The sequence below is a fragment of the Acartia tonsa genome, chromosome 8 (genome assembly GCF_053477335.1).
Source record: "Acartia tonsa isolate MP-2025a chromosome 8, ASM5347733v1, whole genome shotgun sequence".
Classification (NCBI taxonomy): Eukaryota; Metazoa; Arthropoda; class Copepoda; order Calanoida; family Acartiidae; genus Acartia; species Acartia tonsa.
Window position 1 is genome coordinate 33,719,272 of NC_137267.1, and position 19,654 is coordinate 33,738,925.

General features: G+C 32.3%; 1 protein-coding gene across 1 annotated transcript; it reads right to left on the bottom strand.

The window, feature by feature from the left end:
• Window positions 1–258: 258 nt before the first annotated feature.
• On the bottom strand, window positions 259–19,443 carry LOC145326762 (uncharacterized). Its single transcript, XM_080170164.1, has 20 exons — window positions 19,258–19,443; window positions 18,746–18,926; window positions 18,105–18,235; window positions 17,853–17,977; window positions 17,396–17,459; window positions 16,871–16,962; window positions 16,411–16,483; window positions 15,846–15,954; window positions 14,849–14,924; window positions 14,324–14,461; window positions 13,677–13,775; window positions 13,072–13,207; window positions 12,599–12,743; window positions 12,079–12,246; window positions 11,523–11,722; window positions 3,325–3,427; window positions 2,689–2,824; window positions 1,747–1,804; window positions 1,193–1,337; window positions 259–782 (listed from the first exon to the last, which is right to left on the bottom strand). Exons 1-20 carry the CDS (start codon window positions 19,405–19,407, stop codon window positions 649–651), a joined length of 2,463 nt encoding a protein of 820 aa, XP_080026290.1. The 5' UTR covers window positions 19,408–19,443; the 3' UTR covers window positions 259–648.
• Between the last annotated feature and the right edge of the window lie 211 nt (window positions 19,444–19,654).

Genomic DNA, 19,654 nt, shown 5'->3' on the forward strand with positions numbered 1-19,654 from the left:
AAAGTTTTGTTTTGACACTTTTACTTTGTACAATACATTCAAGAAATAATATTAATCCCCCAATATTTTGAAACCTAGGAATAGCAAAACAAACTTTTAACTCATAAATTCATTATCAAATGTACCTTCTTTTCCTAGTGTTCTTAAAGTTTTAGGTAAGGTGTATAGGATTCGACGAACCCTTTAACACCCTATAACGTAAAGACAGCCTGACAATTATACTTCAAAGATGGGCTACGCTGATAAATAGATAAAATCTTAAGATTAAATTTTTTATTTATATTTAACAATAACAAATAATTTTTATCATAAACTGATTCTTAAAAAATTACAATACAATTTAATACTGATTATTAAGAAGGTAACATTTGATCTTACAATAATTTTATTGAACTAGCCAATTATTTTAAAAAGAAATAAATATCTAAAAACTATGTAAAGATAAAATATAGAAAATAAAATGAACGTATCTAATATTTTCATATGTTTAATAGGTAGGTAATGCCTTTTAATTTCAAATATTTGAAAATAATCTCTAAATCTAGGTAATAAGGGTCAATGATATTAAAGGTGACTTTTAATTTGACAATGTAGGGAATGCCAATATAAGAATATCTTAAAATGCAATTAATATAGAATAACTAAAGTTTATCTTGACTTGAAAACAATAAATATTAGTATGACTAGACCAAACATCAGCCATAAAAATAAATCTTCTTCAAAAATGGCGGCGGCAAAACTGTCAAAGTCCTTCTTAATATCATTTCTTCGTTTTTTGTTTCCTAAATAGAAAATACAATCATGTAAAAAATTCATATCCAAAATATTTTAGGAGTTGTAATTTACAAATACAAACAAAGCCACTAATAAGCTTAAAGTTATAAAACATTTTCCAGTATGGCTTTGAAACCGATTAATATCCGCTGGATTAGAACCCGGTTCTCAGCCTTACCGAAAAATCATGTATCATGTATTTTGTCAGAACTAACAAAACAAGTTTTAATCTTATAATTGTACATTTTTATATCCGCGGAAAGCTGTTTATAATACGAAGCGATAAATAACCTTCATTTTCATTGCCCCCCCCCCTTCTCCACCAATATAAACTTCCCTGAAAAAGGGAAATTCAATTGACCTAATTGGACACACAACATACATACATCCAGCTACTTTAGTATTTAATACGCCTTACCTTCAGAAGAGGTAGCCAGTTTAGACTTAAGTATAGCAGCTTTGGCGATGTCATGACTGTTCGAGTTAAGAACAGCCACAGCTTCAGAATGGTTGAAGTCAACATCAATAGAATTCTTGTCATTGTGCGCTTCTTCCTCATTTACCTTGATATATATGTATATACCATTAGAGCTAACAAGACATCAAATTTTTTTTATGGAAAATAATGTTTAATCAAGGATATCCAAAAGTTTATTCACAGTTCCACATTGTACCACATTAACTGCCATGCACCAAATACTAGTGCTTTAACTTTTTTTTGGTTGGAATCCTTCGTGTTTAAGTTTTGGTTACAACAAGTGAAAAATCTACCACCAACCTAATTCTTTGCAAACTACTACAAATATACTAGAAAAATATACGTATATCATCGGCACATATTAACACGCTATTGTCTATCGGAGGGGGAGGAGACATTGGGCTATAGAAATGGTAATTTTGTGTATCATCATTGGGTTTGTACGTAAATTTATCGGGCATTGTCTACGCTACCACAAACATATTAATGTTTACCTCAATTTTGACATCCCCGTCCTCCATCTTAACTTGTTCATCATCACTTTGTTTTATCCTACCGATAATAAAATATTTTTAATGTGCTTGGCGCTTTTCAGGGAAGCTTTAGTTAGACCCTAAGATGGCCTTAGTAAATATCAATAAAAAAAAACAGCTAAGGTGGGTTCATAAAACAAATAAGTATTGTTTAACCGGTTTAATCGATTTAATGGGTAACAATAACACCAAACAAATCCATCTATAGTCTAAAATAATAGAAGTAATGTTAACAGAAGTTGTTATCCAATTTCGAAGATTTTACAAATAAATTTGAAAGATTTTATGCACAAATAATTTTAGTGATTAGGCTACCTATACTCTATAGCCCATTCTGAGATGCTTGTTTTTGGATCTACTGCAGTTCACGGTAAAATATTGCTGGTAACGAATATTGCCAAAAATCTATAAATTTTAAAGTCTGCTAGCTGCCAAACGGCTGAACGTACAGATCATGCCCGCACACTGTTTTAAGCAGCATAAGAAGGCCTACAAATAATCTGGAATAGCTATAAATCAATAATGCATAATTATCTCGCAGTGCAGAGAAATACGCGAAAAAGGCCTATTTTACGCGTTTTTTCTTCAGTGAAGCTTTCCCTGTGCATCATTGGATCTTGGTTATTCCAGATTATTTGTAGGCCTTCTTATACCGCTTAAAATTGTGTGCGGGTATGATCTGTACGTTCAGCCGTTTGGCAGCTAGCAGCCTTTAAAATTCATAAATTTTTGGCAATATTCGTTACCAGCAATATTTTACCGTGAACTGCAGTAGATCCTTGTTTTTTTAAGAAAGGGGCTGGCTGGGGGCGAAGCCGCTAGGACTTAACAATGAAACTTGAGTTTTTTAAAATTTTCACTAGAGATTCAAGAGATTTCATCTACAGCAATCAATTGTTATACCTGTTACTAATTTCCTCCATATGAATATCATCAAAATCATTGTCATGGATATCAAGATCATTGTTGTCGTAAGTATCAGCGTTGTTGTCAACATCGTAAGCATCATATTTCTCTTCAGTTTCGTCAGTTTTAAATTCTATCCACAAAATATTATGGTAAAATCATTATTTTTCTAGTATGGCTTCAAAATCAATTAATATCCGGTGGAATAGAACCGGTTCTCAGCCATACTGAAAAGCCATGTTTATCATCGTATTACAGACAATTTTCCCCAAATACTAAAATAAAAATCATAAAATTAACACTAGCTTTGTTAGACTAATCCTTCGGTCTTTCAGGGCTAACAAAACTGGTTTTAACCTTAAAATTTTTCGTTTTAATATCCACGAAAGCTGTCTATAATACGATGCGATAAATAACTATACTAATTATATATATTCCCAAATTTATGATCATTTCTCGGGTGTCATTTAAGATAGATTTTTGAAACTAGTCACAAAGATTTCCATAATTTACTATGTAACCCACTTTGTCCGTTTGTACTCTTCCATGAGCAAAAAATCTGCACTTTAATCTATCAAATCCGTTTTTCTGTCCTTCCGTCAAATTATAAAACAAATTTTGTCCATATTATTCCTTGAGTTTGATGGGTGATAATGAGATCTTTAGCTTCCTCTTGTTCAACGCCATGAGCAGATATTGCATGAGAGATTAAGCTGCGCTTGTAAGAAAATCTTTCCTAAAACACATAAAGTAGGTATTTTCTTTATTATCCAGATTAATTGATATTCTACTATGAAAGTGATTGTATGTTTGTTTGTATGAGAGCTTAGAGTTATTTTAAAAAAAAACTTAGCCTCCAATCAATAATGAAAACAATAATCTCAAAAAACGCGCGGCTAGAGCTAACTACACAGTAAGAGCACACTTCTTTGTAGAAAATATATTTCGCTTTATTCAAGACTTCTCAATTCTATAAAATAATAACCATATTTGCAAAAATTCTTAAGAAAACAACAAGCTTCATACTAGTTAAAATTAATATAAGTTTAACCAAAAACAGATTAACAAGGATGACAACATCCATAAGTAGCAAAGCATAAACAATTAAATACGAATTTAGATATTAGTTGACAAAAGCATGTATATTAGGAAAAAATCACGAAACCTTTTCAATATTTGTTTTAATTTCTTAATATTTATTTATATTTCAGTACTATGACTAACAGACTGACGGTCAAAGTAAATTACATACTGGATGCTCAGAACAACGGGAAATTTAATTTTGATATTTTTAACTACAAAAAGATATGAAGAAAAATGTGAAAAATATAAAAATAGCCAAAAACCTGCAAAAAAGCAGTCTGACCGCCATTGATGTGTTCTTGAAACGAAAGGAAATTTAATTTTAATATCTATAACTGAAAAACTTTGGAAATTGGGCCATAAACACCAAAGGTATGAAGAAAAATGTGAAAAATACAAAAATAGCCTAGAACCTACTTAAAGGCAGTCTGACCGTCATAGTTGTTTTCTTGAAACGACAGGAAATTTAATTTTGATTCTATAACTGAAAAAAATTTGGAAATCGGACCATAAACACCAAAGATATGGAGAAAAATGTGAAAAATACAAAAATAGCCTAAAACCTACTAAAAAGCGGTCCTATCGCCATTGATGTTTTATAGTTAATTGTGCTCCTTCATAATGGAAATGTTGTCAAAAAATTTCAGCCTTTTATCTTTTATAGGAGCCGAGAAAATTACGTTTCCCCCAAACTAAGACGGACAGACGGACATACGGACAGACGGACAGACGGACAGACGGACATACGGACAGACGGACATTTCAAATTATAGAGTAGCTTCGCTACTAACAATATTAAGTACTTTGGAAAAAGGAATTTTTTAAAACAAAATAAAATCCAAATCTTTTTACTTTGAAATATGGTGTACCTAATTGTTTGAGAGTTTATGTATAAACACACACTTTTCCTCAACAGTTTAGCGGTTTTAAATCCAACACGCAACAAGCGGTCAATGGATCCTATAAATAGACATATTTGCTGAATCAAAACTGGTTTTACCTAAATTGTATCTGTTCCTTCTTCAGGATTATATAATTTCAAAGATTTTAACCAAAAATGTGCGATGATTTGACTTTAAAATAGCATTTAATCTTAATGTTCATGGCTTATTAATATAAGTTTGTCATATTTGTTGAGGTTTTAAAACAATATTTCTATAGACAATTCAACACTGCATATTTAGGATTTATAACAATGGTTATTTTATGCATTATGAGTGATATAAAAAGTCATATCAAAAGTACTTTTTAATTATTAATTCTAATTGTTTAGATCCTTTGCCGTTTATTACACAAAAGTAAATATTTTTGTTTTAAACCATTTTGAATTTTATATGGATAAAATAATTGATATAATGAACAAGGATGACAACATCCATAAAAACGAAGCAATGAAACGGTAGGACAAACGGACATAAACACTTGTCAGAACTCAATAATCAGAATATAAAAGTACAAGAGTCGAAGCAAAATTGTAAGTAAATTTGTTAAAAAAATCTGCTTGATACAGGATAATGTCTATGGACATACTTACATTTTTAGGACTTGATTATAGAGTTGCATCGCTTATAATATTGTACTTTGTTGTCCTAGGAATCTATATACCAAAAATCAGATCAAACGGAGAATTAGATCACATAAAAAATTTGTTGTTAAAAAAGTTGTTAAGTTATCAACATGTTTTAAATGAACGTACGGACATTCTGGTAATGAATATAGAGTTGCTACGCTTTACAATCGTACCAAAATACTACAGGAATGACCATGCAAAGTTTGAAATCGATAGGCACAATCGCTATTTTTTTATATTGAGCTAGTATATCTTCATTAAACACCAAATTAATGTCTTGTGTATTTAAGATTATTTAGCAATTGAAAACGATTATTATTTAATTTTGTATCTTATTTAAGACATGGCAAAACCTTTTTCAAAATGTGATCATAATCTAAATAGGTCAAAGATTTTGGTCCTTGTTGATCTATAACTATATTTTTTTAAAAACAAGACTCTTTCAAGATAAAGAATAAAGGATAGAAGCATATACATACAACAAGTATCTTTAATAATGGAGGATTTTACGTTAACAAACTAATAAAGGTTAGTCTTTAGGTTAGATTAGAAAACCTTTACATGTAAAGGTTTTCTATATTTATTGTTCGTCTGTCTGTTCATGAAGGATAGATCTTATCGTTAATTTAGGCATTTTATAATTGTCCTATTGATTTTATACTTGGCATGGTTGGTTATTTCTGTAGTAATAGTAAGGTACGATTTAGAAAGCGTAGCAATTCTACAATCGTTGTCTTTTTACAAAAAGTTGATTTGAAACATTTTTTATATTCCTACTACAAAAAGGTAGAATGTTATAAACAAAGCATATAAAAAATGTAGGAATGTCCTTAAACAGTATCCAATATTTTGCAACAAATTTACTTACATTTTTTTAGACTTATACATATACATATATGTATATTTGCTTATTCAGTTATGACACTCTACAAATGTTAATGTTTTTTTGTCCTACCCTTTCATAGATTCACTTTTATGGAAATTATCATCCTTGTTATTTAATGTATAATGAACTATTAAGTTGTTAACTAATTTGACTAGGTATACTTATTAAAAACAGTCCTTTGATATAATCAATTAAAGGCCTAATGTCTTCAACAATCTATTGTTTATGGGGTTGATAACTTAATACTATCGTGTCTTTTTTACATACAAAATTCGAGTGGCAATGCTAATTGTTTCTATATAAACAAGGATGACAACATCTTTAAAGCGAAGCTATGAAACCGTAGGACAAACTGACATTATCATTGTGCAGTTTAAGAAGTGAATAATCAGAATATAAAGTTATAAAAGTCGGAACAAATGTGTAAGTAAATTTGTTTAATTGTTTGTAATTAAAAAAACTGTTTAAATACAGGTTAATGTTAAAGGACATAATTACATTTTAGGACTTGATTATAAAGATGCTTTGCTTTAAACATTGAACTTTGTTGTCCTAGGAATCAGTATTCCAAAAATCAGATCAATTAGATCATTTTTACACATAAAAATTTGTTGTTAAAAAAAGTTAAAATCAACATATTAAAAAAGGGCGTATGGACATTCTGGTAATGATTATAGAAATACGGTTTCTAAACCGTATTTAATTAGTACAGGAATAACCTTGCAAAGTTTGAAATCTATAGGAAAATTCTAACATGTCCAAGTTAATGAAAAAGGTAATTGTTCCACCTAAAAAGCTAACTGTTACTGACGGACGGACAGACTAACCGACCCCAATTGTAGAAAAGCTTCAATTTAAAAAAAAGTATATGTTGTAAATCAATTGTGCCAGTATTTTTAGTTAAATGATATGTTTATTTTTTATTACTGTTTTTACTTTCTAAGTTTAAAATTTCAAGGTAATTTGAAGAAAAACAAGCATTAGATAAAGTCAGAAGTTACCCCGTCGACAATTTTATAAGTTATAATTAATCTACAAAAAAAGGTTTTTAAAACAACTACTGCTTTCATGTGTTAAGGGTAATATACAGCATGTATATTTTACATCAAAGGCCATTTTAAAGTCAAATCATCACACATTTTTTGTTAAAATCTTTGAAATTCTATAATCGCGAAGAAGGAACAGATACAATTTAGGTAAAACCAGTTTTGCTTCAGCAAATGTGTCTATTTATAGGATCCATTGGCCGCTAGTTGCGTGTCGGTTTTAAATCCGCTAAACTGTTGAGGAAAAGCGTGAACAATAATGAACTATTTCAATTTAATTAACAATTTTTGGCTGACAGAAAAGTAATAGAAAAATTAGGTATTCTATAAACGAAATATCTAAAATATAGATGTCTACTTTTTATACTTGCAAGGTATAATTGTTACTAATGCAGCTATGTCAGACGTCTGGCACCAATCAGGGTTGTCATTTTGGGCGGGCGGTTTTGGGCGGGCAGTTTTGGGCCGCCCAATATAAGGTCCTTTTGGGCAGTTTTGGGCACTCCCTTTTAGGGGGAGAGAAAAAGGGGAGAGGGTGAAAAAAGAGGGGGGGGGGGTGGGCCTATTTTTTGGGTGATATTAACTATTATATAAATTAACTAGAGTTGGGCTCGATATAATTATCTTGCTATTGGCTAGGTTTATTCAATGTTTTATTTACTTTCTTTGGGTTATCTGAATTCTGACTATTAACCCTATTTTTCCATTATCTTCTCCCTGACAATTTCTTTCTTTTAAACTATTTTAGGATCTTAATATTTTTTATTTCAATTTATCGTCCTTAAAGGGTTATAAATTTAAATTTTCTGTTTTATGGATAGAAATGTAATACCTACTTCAATATAATTCAAATAGCAACATGAAATAAAAAAATGAATTTATTCTTCATACAGTAAAATAATGGGCCTTATCGTTCTGGTCAATGAGAGTTTATTACGAATTATCGGAGCACTATGAGTTTTAAACATTTATCGCTTGGGAAACTTGAGCTCATATATAGACATTTATTTCCTATATAGATCTGTTGATTGATTGATAAGCCTCCAGCAGGAATTGTCATCACAGTTCTTTTTCTGTTCAGTTCAAGTTATGCCCGTGTCGAGGTTGAGAAAATTCGCCGCCTGGATAGGCTGAGTCCATAGGGATAAAACAGTTAGGTTGGTACGATTTTGAGGGCAGTTGAACAAGTGGTTAGTAGTGTGGGTGTGTATTTTACAGTTGGGGCATTTGTCGTCTGTTGATTCGTTGATTCTGTGAAGGTAAGACTTCAAAAGTCTGGAGTATCCAGATCTTAATTGAGAGAGTTGTGTTCTTGTGGCTCTGGGAAGTCTTTTCTCTTCTATATTGATTTCTGGGGGATTTCTCTGTAAGACTTTGTTTGGTGGATATTTTGATAGAATTGTTTTGACTTCTTTGGTATGTATTTCTTTGGTTTTACGTTTTAGATTGTCTTTGGTAACAGGTAGATGCCTAATTATGTTAGGCCTGTAAGTTTGAATAGAAGGTTTGATTTTTCTTGGTGGAAGGGGTTTTGAAGTGTGTTTATGGTTAGGATGGTTTGAAACAAAGTTTGACAGGAGAAACTGTTTTGAAATCATTTCACAATGATCTTTAATTGGCAAAATTTTAGATTCTCTATGAAGATGGGGTTCTGAAGACATCTTTAGATTGCCTGTAATTATTCTGAGAGCTTGATTTTGTACAGATTGAAGTTTATCCCAGCTGGTATCAGATATGACAGGCGTCCATATTGGTGCAGCATATTCTAGAACACTTCTACAAATAGATTTGTAGGTGGTACTGAGTGTTTCTTGATCTTGGCCCCAGGTGGAGCCAGCTAGGGATTTCATCATGTTAACCCTTGACTTAGCTGTGTCAGTTACATTTTTCACATGTTTAGCATAGCAATACATTGTATCAAATGTAACTCCCAAGAGTTTTGGTGTTTGTTCATGGGGAACTTCAACATTATTCATGTATATAGATGGTTTGATGTTGAATTCTTTGGTATCTGTTGTGAAAAGGGTCACTGTAGATTTCGTTGGTGACACCTTAAGCTCTCTCTCCTCCAGGAAATTCAGGACTGCTGGAATGTATTTGTTGATGGTTTCAGCTAATCTTGGTATCGGGTTTCCAGTGGCATAAATGCTTATGTCGTCACATTTGAACTACCTGAATGTTCTCTGGGGGGTGTGGTAGGTTTCAAAGGTAGAAATTGAACAAGATAGGGGAGGTGACTGCCCCTTGTGGAACCCCTGCCCTTACATTACGGAACTTAGAAGAAGTGTTTCTGAAGTTTACCTGGGACTTTCTGCCTTTAAGGTAGCCACAGAACCAACGTTTAAGTGTCGGAGGTAAGGTAGATCCATTGAGGTCCTTAAGTAGCTTGTCATGATTTACCATGTTAAATGCTTTACTTAAGTCGATCTGCAGGAGAACTGTTCTATCAGGTTTCGCTGATAATTTCTTGTTAAAACCATTGGTAACTTGCTCATTAAAGTCGTTGAGAGCTGTTACTGTACTATGGTCTTTCCGGAAGCCATGTTGGAGGACAGGGATGTTAAGGTTTTCAGTTAATGATGGGAGAAGAAGTCTTTCCAGGATCTTAATGGCAGGACAAAGAAGGGAAACAGGTCTGAATGAGTCGGATTCATCTGAGGGTTTATTTGGTTTAAGGAGTGGAATGATGACTGATTTCTTCCAAATGTCAGGTATATCGCTGGTGGTCATGGATAGATTGAAGATTTTTGTTAGGTAACTAACTCCAATTGGTCCAAGGTGTTTTAAGTGTAGGTTGGTGATGTTGTCAGGTCCAGCGGCCTTTGAGGCTTTAGAGGCTTTTATGGCTTTCCAGGTTTGTTCAGGGGTGAAAGAGATGTTTTCATCAAGTTCATTCTTTTTGATAGATTTAGAGATAACTCTAGAATTTTTGGAGCTCTGATGTCGGACTGTCATGGATCTTGATTCAATAAAGCAGGCTGTTTTGTAAATGTTAAAAATTGGAAGATTTCATTAAACAAAAGTTCCCGCAAAAATAAGTATTAAATAAGCTTTTTTTGTATCTAGAGAAGGGTTTCGCTAACCGCTGAACCGATATAGTTCTCCTTTCCAGTAAAGGATCTTGCTAGCCGCTAAACCGATATGGTTCTCCTTTATAGTGGAGCTTTTATAGGTCCTGATATCAATGGTTTTAGGCTATTTTATTTAAAATAATAAGTTTCGGTATGATTTAAGGCTATTTAGCTGCCTTTCTTATAATATTAAAGAAAATTTTTGAGGAGTAAAACTCCATATAAAATAAAGATACTTATCCAGGGTCCAGGGAGGTTCTGTATTGTCATTGTTAATCAAGGTTTACCATATATTTTCTGAGCACGGACCTTTTGGGCAGATATAGGCACCCCACGTTTTGGGGGGTGAAAAAAGGGGAGTGGGTAAAAAAGAGGGGGATGAAAAAAAGGGGAGTGGGTAAAAAAGAGGGGGGTGGGGCGGGAGTATTTTTTGGGTGATATTAACTATTATATAGATTAGTAAGCTTTTTTTGTATCTAGAATAAGATTTTGCTAACCGCTAAACCGATATGGTTCTCCTTTCTAGTGGAGCTTTTAAAGGTCCTCAGATGGTTTTAGGCTATTTTATTTCTAATAATAAGTCTCAGTATGGTTTTAGACTATTTTATATCCTTTTATATGCTTTTTACGACATTTGCCCAAAAAGGGTGCCCAAAACCACTTTTGGGCAATTGGGCCGCCCAATATCAAAAAAAGTGCCCAATATGACAACCCTGGCACCAATAGTGAGATCAGAGGAATCATAATGCCTTGGACACTTAACAGGTGCACCTTATTAGCGTGAAAAGTTAGTTAGGACTTCCAGACATCTTAAACTATTATTAGTTAAATTATCCTTTATTGGGAGTTAAAGTATCAATTTCCATTACAAGCGAATCATGTCCTTGGGTCACCTAGATCTCTTTGAAATTTTTATTCGAGAATAACCCCCTACAAACTAGATAGGGAGGGGGGGTAATGCAACCATCTCGACTGAGCCGTTAGCCGTTACTTTTCCAACTTTTTGTTCGATTAAGGGAAAATAGACTTACAAGGATTACTCATACATTGCTTCATAACAAAATTTGGATTCTAAGTGCCATTTGTACACTGATTACGAGATGGTACCATTAACCCCCCCCCCCCCCCCCCCCCCACCTTACTATGTAAAGTTAGGTAAACAGATATTCACTCACCTGACAAATGGCACATTCATGAGGTTTTTCTCCACTGTGGACTCTCATGTGCAGAGTTAGTTTCTTCTCTTTTACAAATCCTTTGCCACAAACCTCACAGGAGAATGGTTTCTTTTTGGTGTGTGTTCTCATGTGCTTGTCTAATCTACACTGTAGAATAAATCCCTTGTCGCAAATTTTACAAACATACGGCTGATCACCTAAATATTATTTTGTATTAATAGTTTATGTAAAATGTAAATATAACATTTAAATTCCAAGGTAACTGCTGAACCGATAGGATTCTGATAGGTCCAGGGAGGGTTTTTAACTATTATGGGGACGAGTACGGTACCTCCAATGTCTCCTGCAAAAAAACTCCTACCCTCAATTAAAATCCCTTAGAGAGGCCTCTAGGTGCGTAGCCGTTAGTAATAAATGTAAATTGAAATGTTAACTCACAAAACCTATCGCTTGATTTTTGGGTTGCTTGTTTAAATCCAATAATATACAATACATCATTAGCTTGAAAAAAGATTTTTAATGCCTTAAACAATGAAAAGGAAAAAAAGCGCACCTTGATGAATTTTCATGTGATAATTAAGCTGACTTTGTCTAGTAAACCCACGCCCGCACTCCATACATTCATAATCCCGCTCTGTTTTGTGCACTGGCATGTGTGACTTCAGGATTGCTTTGTTGGCAAAGGATTTGTTGCATATATCACATGTGATTGGCAAATCACCTAAAAAGAACATTTCAACATTAAAGGAAGCCTTCAAGAAATACCACGCTTTAACTGCTGAAAGACTGCCACAAGTAGACCCAATACCCCAAATTTGAAGCCTCAGCTTCAATAACAAAAAAGTTCTAGGCATTTTAAAATCAAATTTTATGTACAATGAAAATTTTGAAAAATATAGTTTATATTTTTCTAGTTGTGCTAGGTAATCTTAAATTTATTGTATCATATTATTACATGGTAGGTAACAATTTAGGCTAAAAAATATGTATTGACAGGTAAAAATACGAGGATCGCTTATTTATGTTTTGATGATGCAGTTTATCGTATTAGTGAAATTTAAACAATGACAAACCTGTATGAAGCTGCATGTGGCGTTTCCAGCTGCCACGCTGACTAAACTTCCTATCACATTGGTTGCACTGGTAAGGCTGTTCTTTGGTATGACATCTCATGTGGTTCTCAAGCTGAGTTTTCATCACAAATTTCATATCACACATCTAAATTTTAATGATGAACAATATATTCATTCCTGAATATTAGCCTTGGTATTCTTTACTACATTTTTTTACTTATTAGGTTTGGTTAAGTTAAATAATACTATCAAAATATACGATTATTAAAATAATTGATATTACACTTAAAAGAGGACTATATTGCCACTAGATTACGACAGACAAAATTAGTTTTTTTACTGACGGAAGAGTTCAAAAGATAACCATACAGCCTTTGACAATGAACTATGAAGCATTTAAACAATAGAACAGGATATACTTTAAGACAAAGAAAATTGTAGAGTAGCTACGCTACCAACTCTAAAATCCTTACATCACACGGGAATGGAAGATCACCAGAATGTACCATCATGTGCCTGGTGTAGCCATCCTTGGTGTAGAAAGTATTGTCGCATAAATTACATTTGTACTTCTTCTCTCGATCTTTGTTATGTACCCTCATGTGTTTCCTAAAGGAATAAAGAAAATAGGATCATGGTAAGAAAACGAAGCGGCGGTTTTCGTCGTATTTTCACAGCGGCTTTTCTCTTATTTCTATCCCCTTCAGGGGGCTCCAACCCTGCCAGGATCATTAACATTTACCTAACCTAAAATAAATAACCTATCAAAAGCTACTGTGAGAATACAACGAAACCCGCTACTTCGTTTTCTTTCCATGATCCAAAATATTGTATTGGAAAAGAATGACAGATTTCAAAGCTGTAAGGTAAATATAAAACACACTCTATATCTTGCATAAACATTTAGCCAATTGTAGTGTAGTTAATGAGTTCGAATTGCGGCCTAAATTGCCAACAAAAGTAGTAAGGTAGTCAAAAATATTTGTGCCACTTGTCGGAATTGAGTTTTATGAATGAAAGTCTTTGAGTAACTAAAAGAAAATGTATTCATGATCAATGATTTAGACTAAAAACTTACGTTAGACTGTATTTCAATGGGTATCTCTTTTTACAGATATCACACTCATATGGTAAATCTCCGGTATGTAATCTCATGTGAAGCTCTAACAATTTTACCCTAAATATATTTTTATAATCAATGGGTGGGTAGGTATTCAAAAATACCTCAAAAATCGACCAAACCTAAAATAAGTTACAACTATTCAAAGGTTAACAAAATATTTTTGGTACTATTTTGGTCTTATTAAATCATCATTAAGCAAAGCCAAATCCCTTCTCGTCCCCACTCTTACTCTTACCTAAACTTACATAGGTAACAGTGAAGTTAGAACTATTTAAAGGTAAACAAAATATCTTTATATTATTCTAGGAATGAACAATCCTGATATATAAAGTAATAATGTTTCTTTTGTTTTTAGCTTAAGATATCCATAACTTCTAAACCGATTAAGTCCTCCATTGTGGTTTACGTTATGGCTTTAAAGTTTAGACTGTTATTTTTAAATTTGAATCTTAAGATGGCTTTAGGCTATTTTTTGTCCAACCCTTCCATTACATAGTCCCTAGATGCTAGGGGCACAACCGCTAGTAATTTAAATAATATTAAACCCCTCTGCCCCCCCCCCTAAATAACGTATCACTGTTTCTATGGAACAAAATACCTACCTGTTAAACATTTTCCCACAATCTGTGCATTCTAACTCTTTCTCTGTGTGCACTATTTTGTGCGCATTCAGGGTTGTTATGTCCGGGAATCTTTTCTCACAAGTATCACATCCAAATGGCAGGTCTCCAGTATGTAATCTGTAAACATAACAATTTTAAAAATGCATGAGAAGCAATGCTTTAACTTAAAAACAAAATTTATAAAAAAAAAAAAAAACCAAATGTACAGACGAACAAAATTAATATTTTGTTAAATGAATCTTTTATTAATTAAACAAATTACAGAAGCATATCCCGTTTAGTGGTTGCTGAAATCCCATTTCCTCAAATAGAAATAACACTAACTAACCCATAGCGATACGGGCAGATTGATATATAAAATAGATTCTAATTAGTCTGAAGATTCTTCAAAACAAAGTACAGAAGCATATCTCCTAAAGCGTCTTAGTAAATTCCATGTCGTATGGACGAACAGACAAAGTAAGTTATAGAATGTAACTTTTACAAAAATCAATTTTGACCAACCTCGTGTGTCTTGCTAATGTTGCACGACTAGAAAATCTTTTCTCACATGTATCACATTGGAATTCCTTTGATGAACCTAAAAACGTTAAAAGTTAGCTTTATTTTAATTGGATACACTTATCATAAAATAGAGTACATAGTTTAAAATAAGATAAGTTTAAAGGGGGAAATAGGTTGTGCTAGAATTCCGTAAAGGTGTGAGTTTTAAGGCATAAAAACAGTAGTAGAACGATAATATTCACTAAATATGTGTTATTTCTTATTGAAAAGACAATTTTGTTTTAAAAGTTAACATAAATTTTATCGTTCTATTACTGTTTTTAATTCTTAAAACTCCCACCTTTACGGAATTTTAGCATAACCAACCTCCCTCTTTATTTGAAAAAAGTTTTCAAAATAGATAATATTTGTTAAGGTCCCTAGGGGAAACCGCAATAAAGCTTTGTTGTAACTTTTAAAAGATTAAAATCTATAGTTAGTAGGGTTAGCAATCCGGATCCGGAATCCGCCCAATTTTTGGCCAATTTTGGAATCCGAATCCGGAATCCGTTTTTTAATATCGGATTCCGGATTCTTTTTTGGTAGGCTAAAATTAGCGTCTTGAATTTTTTCTTTCAACTCCTCCTCTTTGAAGGCAAAGATTTTCATCATTATATATAATATCTTCGATTCTCGGAAGTGAATTATAGAGAACACCAAGAACATTGATTTTTAGGACATATGTAGCACTTAATTTTTAAAAAATTTAAAAATCCTTTTAAAATATTGCTAGATTCCGGAGTCCGAATCCGGAATCCGCCACTTTTTTTGACGGATTCTTTAAGAATCCGGAATCCGAATCCGGCCCAAAAATTCGACGGATTGCCATCACTAATAGGTAGGACAAGCTAAAATATTAAAATTTGTCATATAAGCTATCCATCCAATCATAGAAAAGATGTCAGGACACATCCATAATATAAAAAAAGCTTCGCTTATGAAAATTAATTGTACATACCTTCTAAATGTTTCTTTTCATGAAGCCGCAGGGAATTAGGGTAGTTAAACTTTTTATGGCAGACCTTACACTCATAAGGCATCTCTCCAGTATGCACTCTCATGTGAATCTAAAAATATAAGGAAGAATGAAAGATTGAAAATTGAAGATGGTTAGATATTATGGGATAAACAAAAATAAAGTATATAAATGGGAAATTAAAAACGATAGATAATTTAGCTCAAAACAGATTAAAAGATTAAGTTTAAGTTTTTCTCTTAAAAATATCATTTTTCTTCATATTATTTTATACCTAGTTCTTTTTTCTAGTGAGTTTTCATATTTTATTTATATACCTATTCTATTAAAACCTTAAAATTCTAAATCATTCAAAAAATGCCTTTAATTTTCGGACAAATTATTTTTGTAATTACATTTAGAAAGTTTAAGATATCTACCTACATATTTTTAAAATAGAAAATCTCACAGAAATCTATATCGACGAAAAGGGTGAAATATTTAGTTTGTAAGTTAAGTATAAGTGGTTAAGTATAATCAAAACCATAAATTGTAAAATAATATAAACCTTGAGTAAATCTTGGCGGGCGAAACATTTCCCACAATCTCCACATTTATGCTCCTTCTCAGAATGAGTCATCCTGGAATATTTTAAACATTTTTTAACAGGGACAATTTATAACAAAGGAAATGCATAAACAAAAAGCAAACGACAAAAAGTGCGGTACAGATTTATTGGGGATTATTTAACAAAGTAGGTAAACAAAAATAAAATTGCAAAAATTCATTAGAAATTGACAATATAGGTAGGTAATAGGGCAACAAATAATTGTTTAATTCTAAGTAATAGGTATCTATTTTTTCAATAAGTAAATAAAAAAAATTATGAACAGACAGAAGGAATCACGTACATACTGACCCGTGTTATATAGAAATTACACTTTTGAAAGAGACCAAACTTATTCTTTTCGTAAAAAAAGGAAAGCAAAATGCAAATTCACTAAACTTCAACTGAAAAAGTTTTGCACCTGTGTTTTTGCAGGGTACGTTTTTGAGCAAAACTCTTTTGGCATATGTCACAATTAAATGGAAGATTACCGGTATGTAAGCGCATATGAACCTAAAAATAAGATGTGTGAAATAAAAGTTATAATAGAGAAAAAAGATACGAAAAAGTTAAAATGGCAGATGTCAAATCCTAACATTTTGCAAAAGTTTTTTTAAGCAAAAATCACAATATTAGGTATCTACCGTTTTAAATTAGTATTTTATTTTATCGGGAATATGTAAAAAATAGTAAAAAATATGATATCAAACAATAAAAATATTACATTTCTAAATGATGCAAATATCACAAGATTGTAACTATAAAGTCTTTATTGTAATTCTTTCTTTACATGCTAGGTATAGTGAAGAACACTTCGTTAAACTGCCCCTATACAGACAAACACATGCACCTCCTCAACCCCCCCCCCCGCCCCCCCCCCCCCTCATAAGGTTATTTAGGTAATAAATTTAATTTTCTTTATTTTCTGGTTATTGTAATTACTTACATCATAAGAAATATGTCTAGCAAACTTTTTGCCGCACATTTCACATTCAAAAGGCATGTCCTCCTCCTAGCAAAAAAAAACAATGACATTCTCTTGATTGATTTTTCAAGGGGTATAATCATTAGGTATTTAACAATTGAAGTTGGAAATTTAAACTATTCTAACTAACTGTCTGTGTGTCCTATGAAGAAATATGATTTACTCAACTGTTATTGAAACTAGACGGCCAATTTTTTAATGAAGATGTTCTTGACCTATGAATTGAGGATCTGTCTGTAATGCTATGGGATTAAATGAATTTCTAATGGTGGGACATGATTTTCTCAGCTGATAAGAATAAAATATAAATATCTGAAATTTTCCAATTAAAAAAGCCTCTATTCAAATAATCACTTTACAGACAGAACTTTAAAGACAAGTTCTACAATAATGGTATAAATAACTGAATGTCATATTTTCCTTCATATGAACAGCCATATGCGCTTTCAAAGTTGTTGCGTTGGGAAAACCTTTCTGGCAAACATCACATGTGGAGGGAAGATTTCCTGTATGTAGCTGAACATGACGTCGTAACCCGCTTTCCTGAAATTATGTAGGTATAAATATTTTTTTTTAAATAATAAAAATAAAATTAAATTTTAAAACTTTTGATTGATACTAATTTCAAACGGCCGGGGTAAAAAATCTTAATTTCAATGTACTTGCTTACCTGTGAAAAACCTCTGTCACAGTGTGAACACTTAAAAGGTTTAACTTCAGCATGAATAGTCTCGTGTCGAGACAAGGAAACTTTTGTGGGAAATTTTCTACTGCACACAGAGCAATTGTAACAATTTTCACCTAAAATAAATATAAATATGCCTGTTATGTGAATCTACAAAAAATCAGAATATCAAAAGTAAAACAACTGAGGTGAATTCTTAAAAAACTTTTGCCCCACTAAAATTTTAGTAAGGCAAAATTATCCCCTCTAAATTTTTAGCAGGCCTCACTGATTTTAGTGAGCCAAAAGTTTTTAAAGAATTCACCTCTGTTCTTTTTATATAATTTATTTACCAATGTAAGATTTTAAAAGTTATTTTCATTGAGGTAAATTATTGTATGGTAAAATAACTAAGGATCTGTTAGGATTTTGCGTCAGTTATCTAAAGTTGTAATTCATGAGGAACCTTATTAGTTTTTACCAATAACATTAAAAAACCTCGTATCTTGTCACGAAATATATAATGAATCATTTTTTGACACATGACTTCAAGTTCACGCCAAATATATTTTTTCTTTGGTTGTACCTTATCCCTGACCATACATTAGTGAGTAAAAATTACGGACACAAACAAATAAAAAACATACCCGTATGACTTCTCATATGAATATTAAGATATTTATGTGAAGTATATTTCTTATGGCACAGTTGACATTCGTGAACAGCCCCCTCGTGAAGTAATTCGTGCCGTCTCAGTCCTTCTTTGGAGGCTAGGCGCTTTTGACATACACTGCACTCAAATGAATTTTCTTTCTCTTGATTTTGAGTCTAAGCAATACATGTAAGTTGGTGAGAAGTTATAAAACAATAGGTAATAAACCAAAACGTAATGAAATTAAAAAACCTTAAATCTACAAGACTGTAACCCTCTCTTTTCAACTTTACTTGGTTACAAGGTGGAATTGAGCTATAAATCTCTTATTAAGTAGATGACATATATACAACGGAACATCCCCGCCATGTAGTCTAAGATATGACTTGTATCAATACTAAGTCTCTATTAATATTTGGACCAATCGTTCTATATTATAGACATACACACATTAATCCTGTTTGTTTTAAATTAGATTTTATTCTGAGTTTAGCTACACCAACTTTCCTTGATATTATTTTCATCCATCATGAAATGTTGAATCCCAGGAAAAACTTGAGACGTGTTTAAGGGGGGTCCCACACCCCCCGTCAATTGATTTAGGGGCTCAAGTTTGATATAACCATTGTCCACTCCTCCAATGGTTCGGGAATCCATTTTTAGCTGAAATTTACATAATTAAAATAAGACATTACTTTTAAAAAGGAACCAAAGCTACTCTTTGATGGGCCGTGCATCACCATTGTCCATACGACTCTTCTTTTAAGTTAGTCAGGAATGTTATATAGCTATATCTTTTCTTTGTTACCTAACCACTTAATTTATTTTTATGTAATTAACTATAAAGAAAACGATCCCTCCACTTCTTACTTCTAAATTAAATTAGGAATAATAGAGATATGGG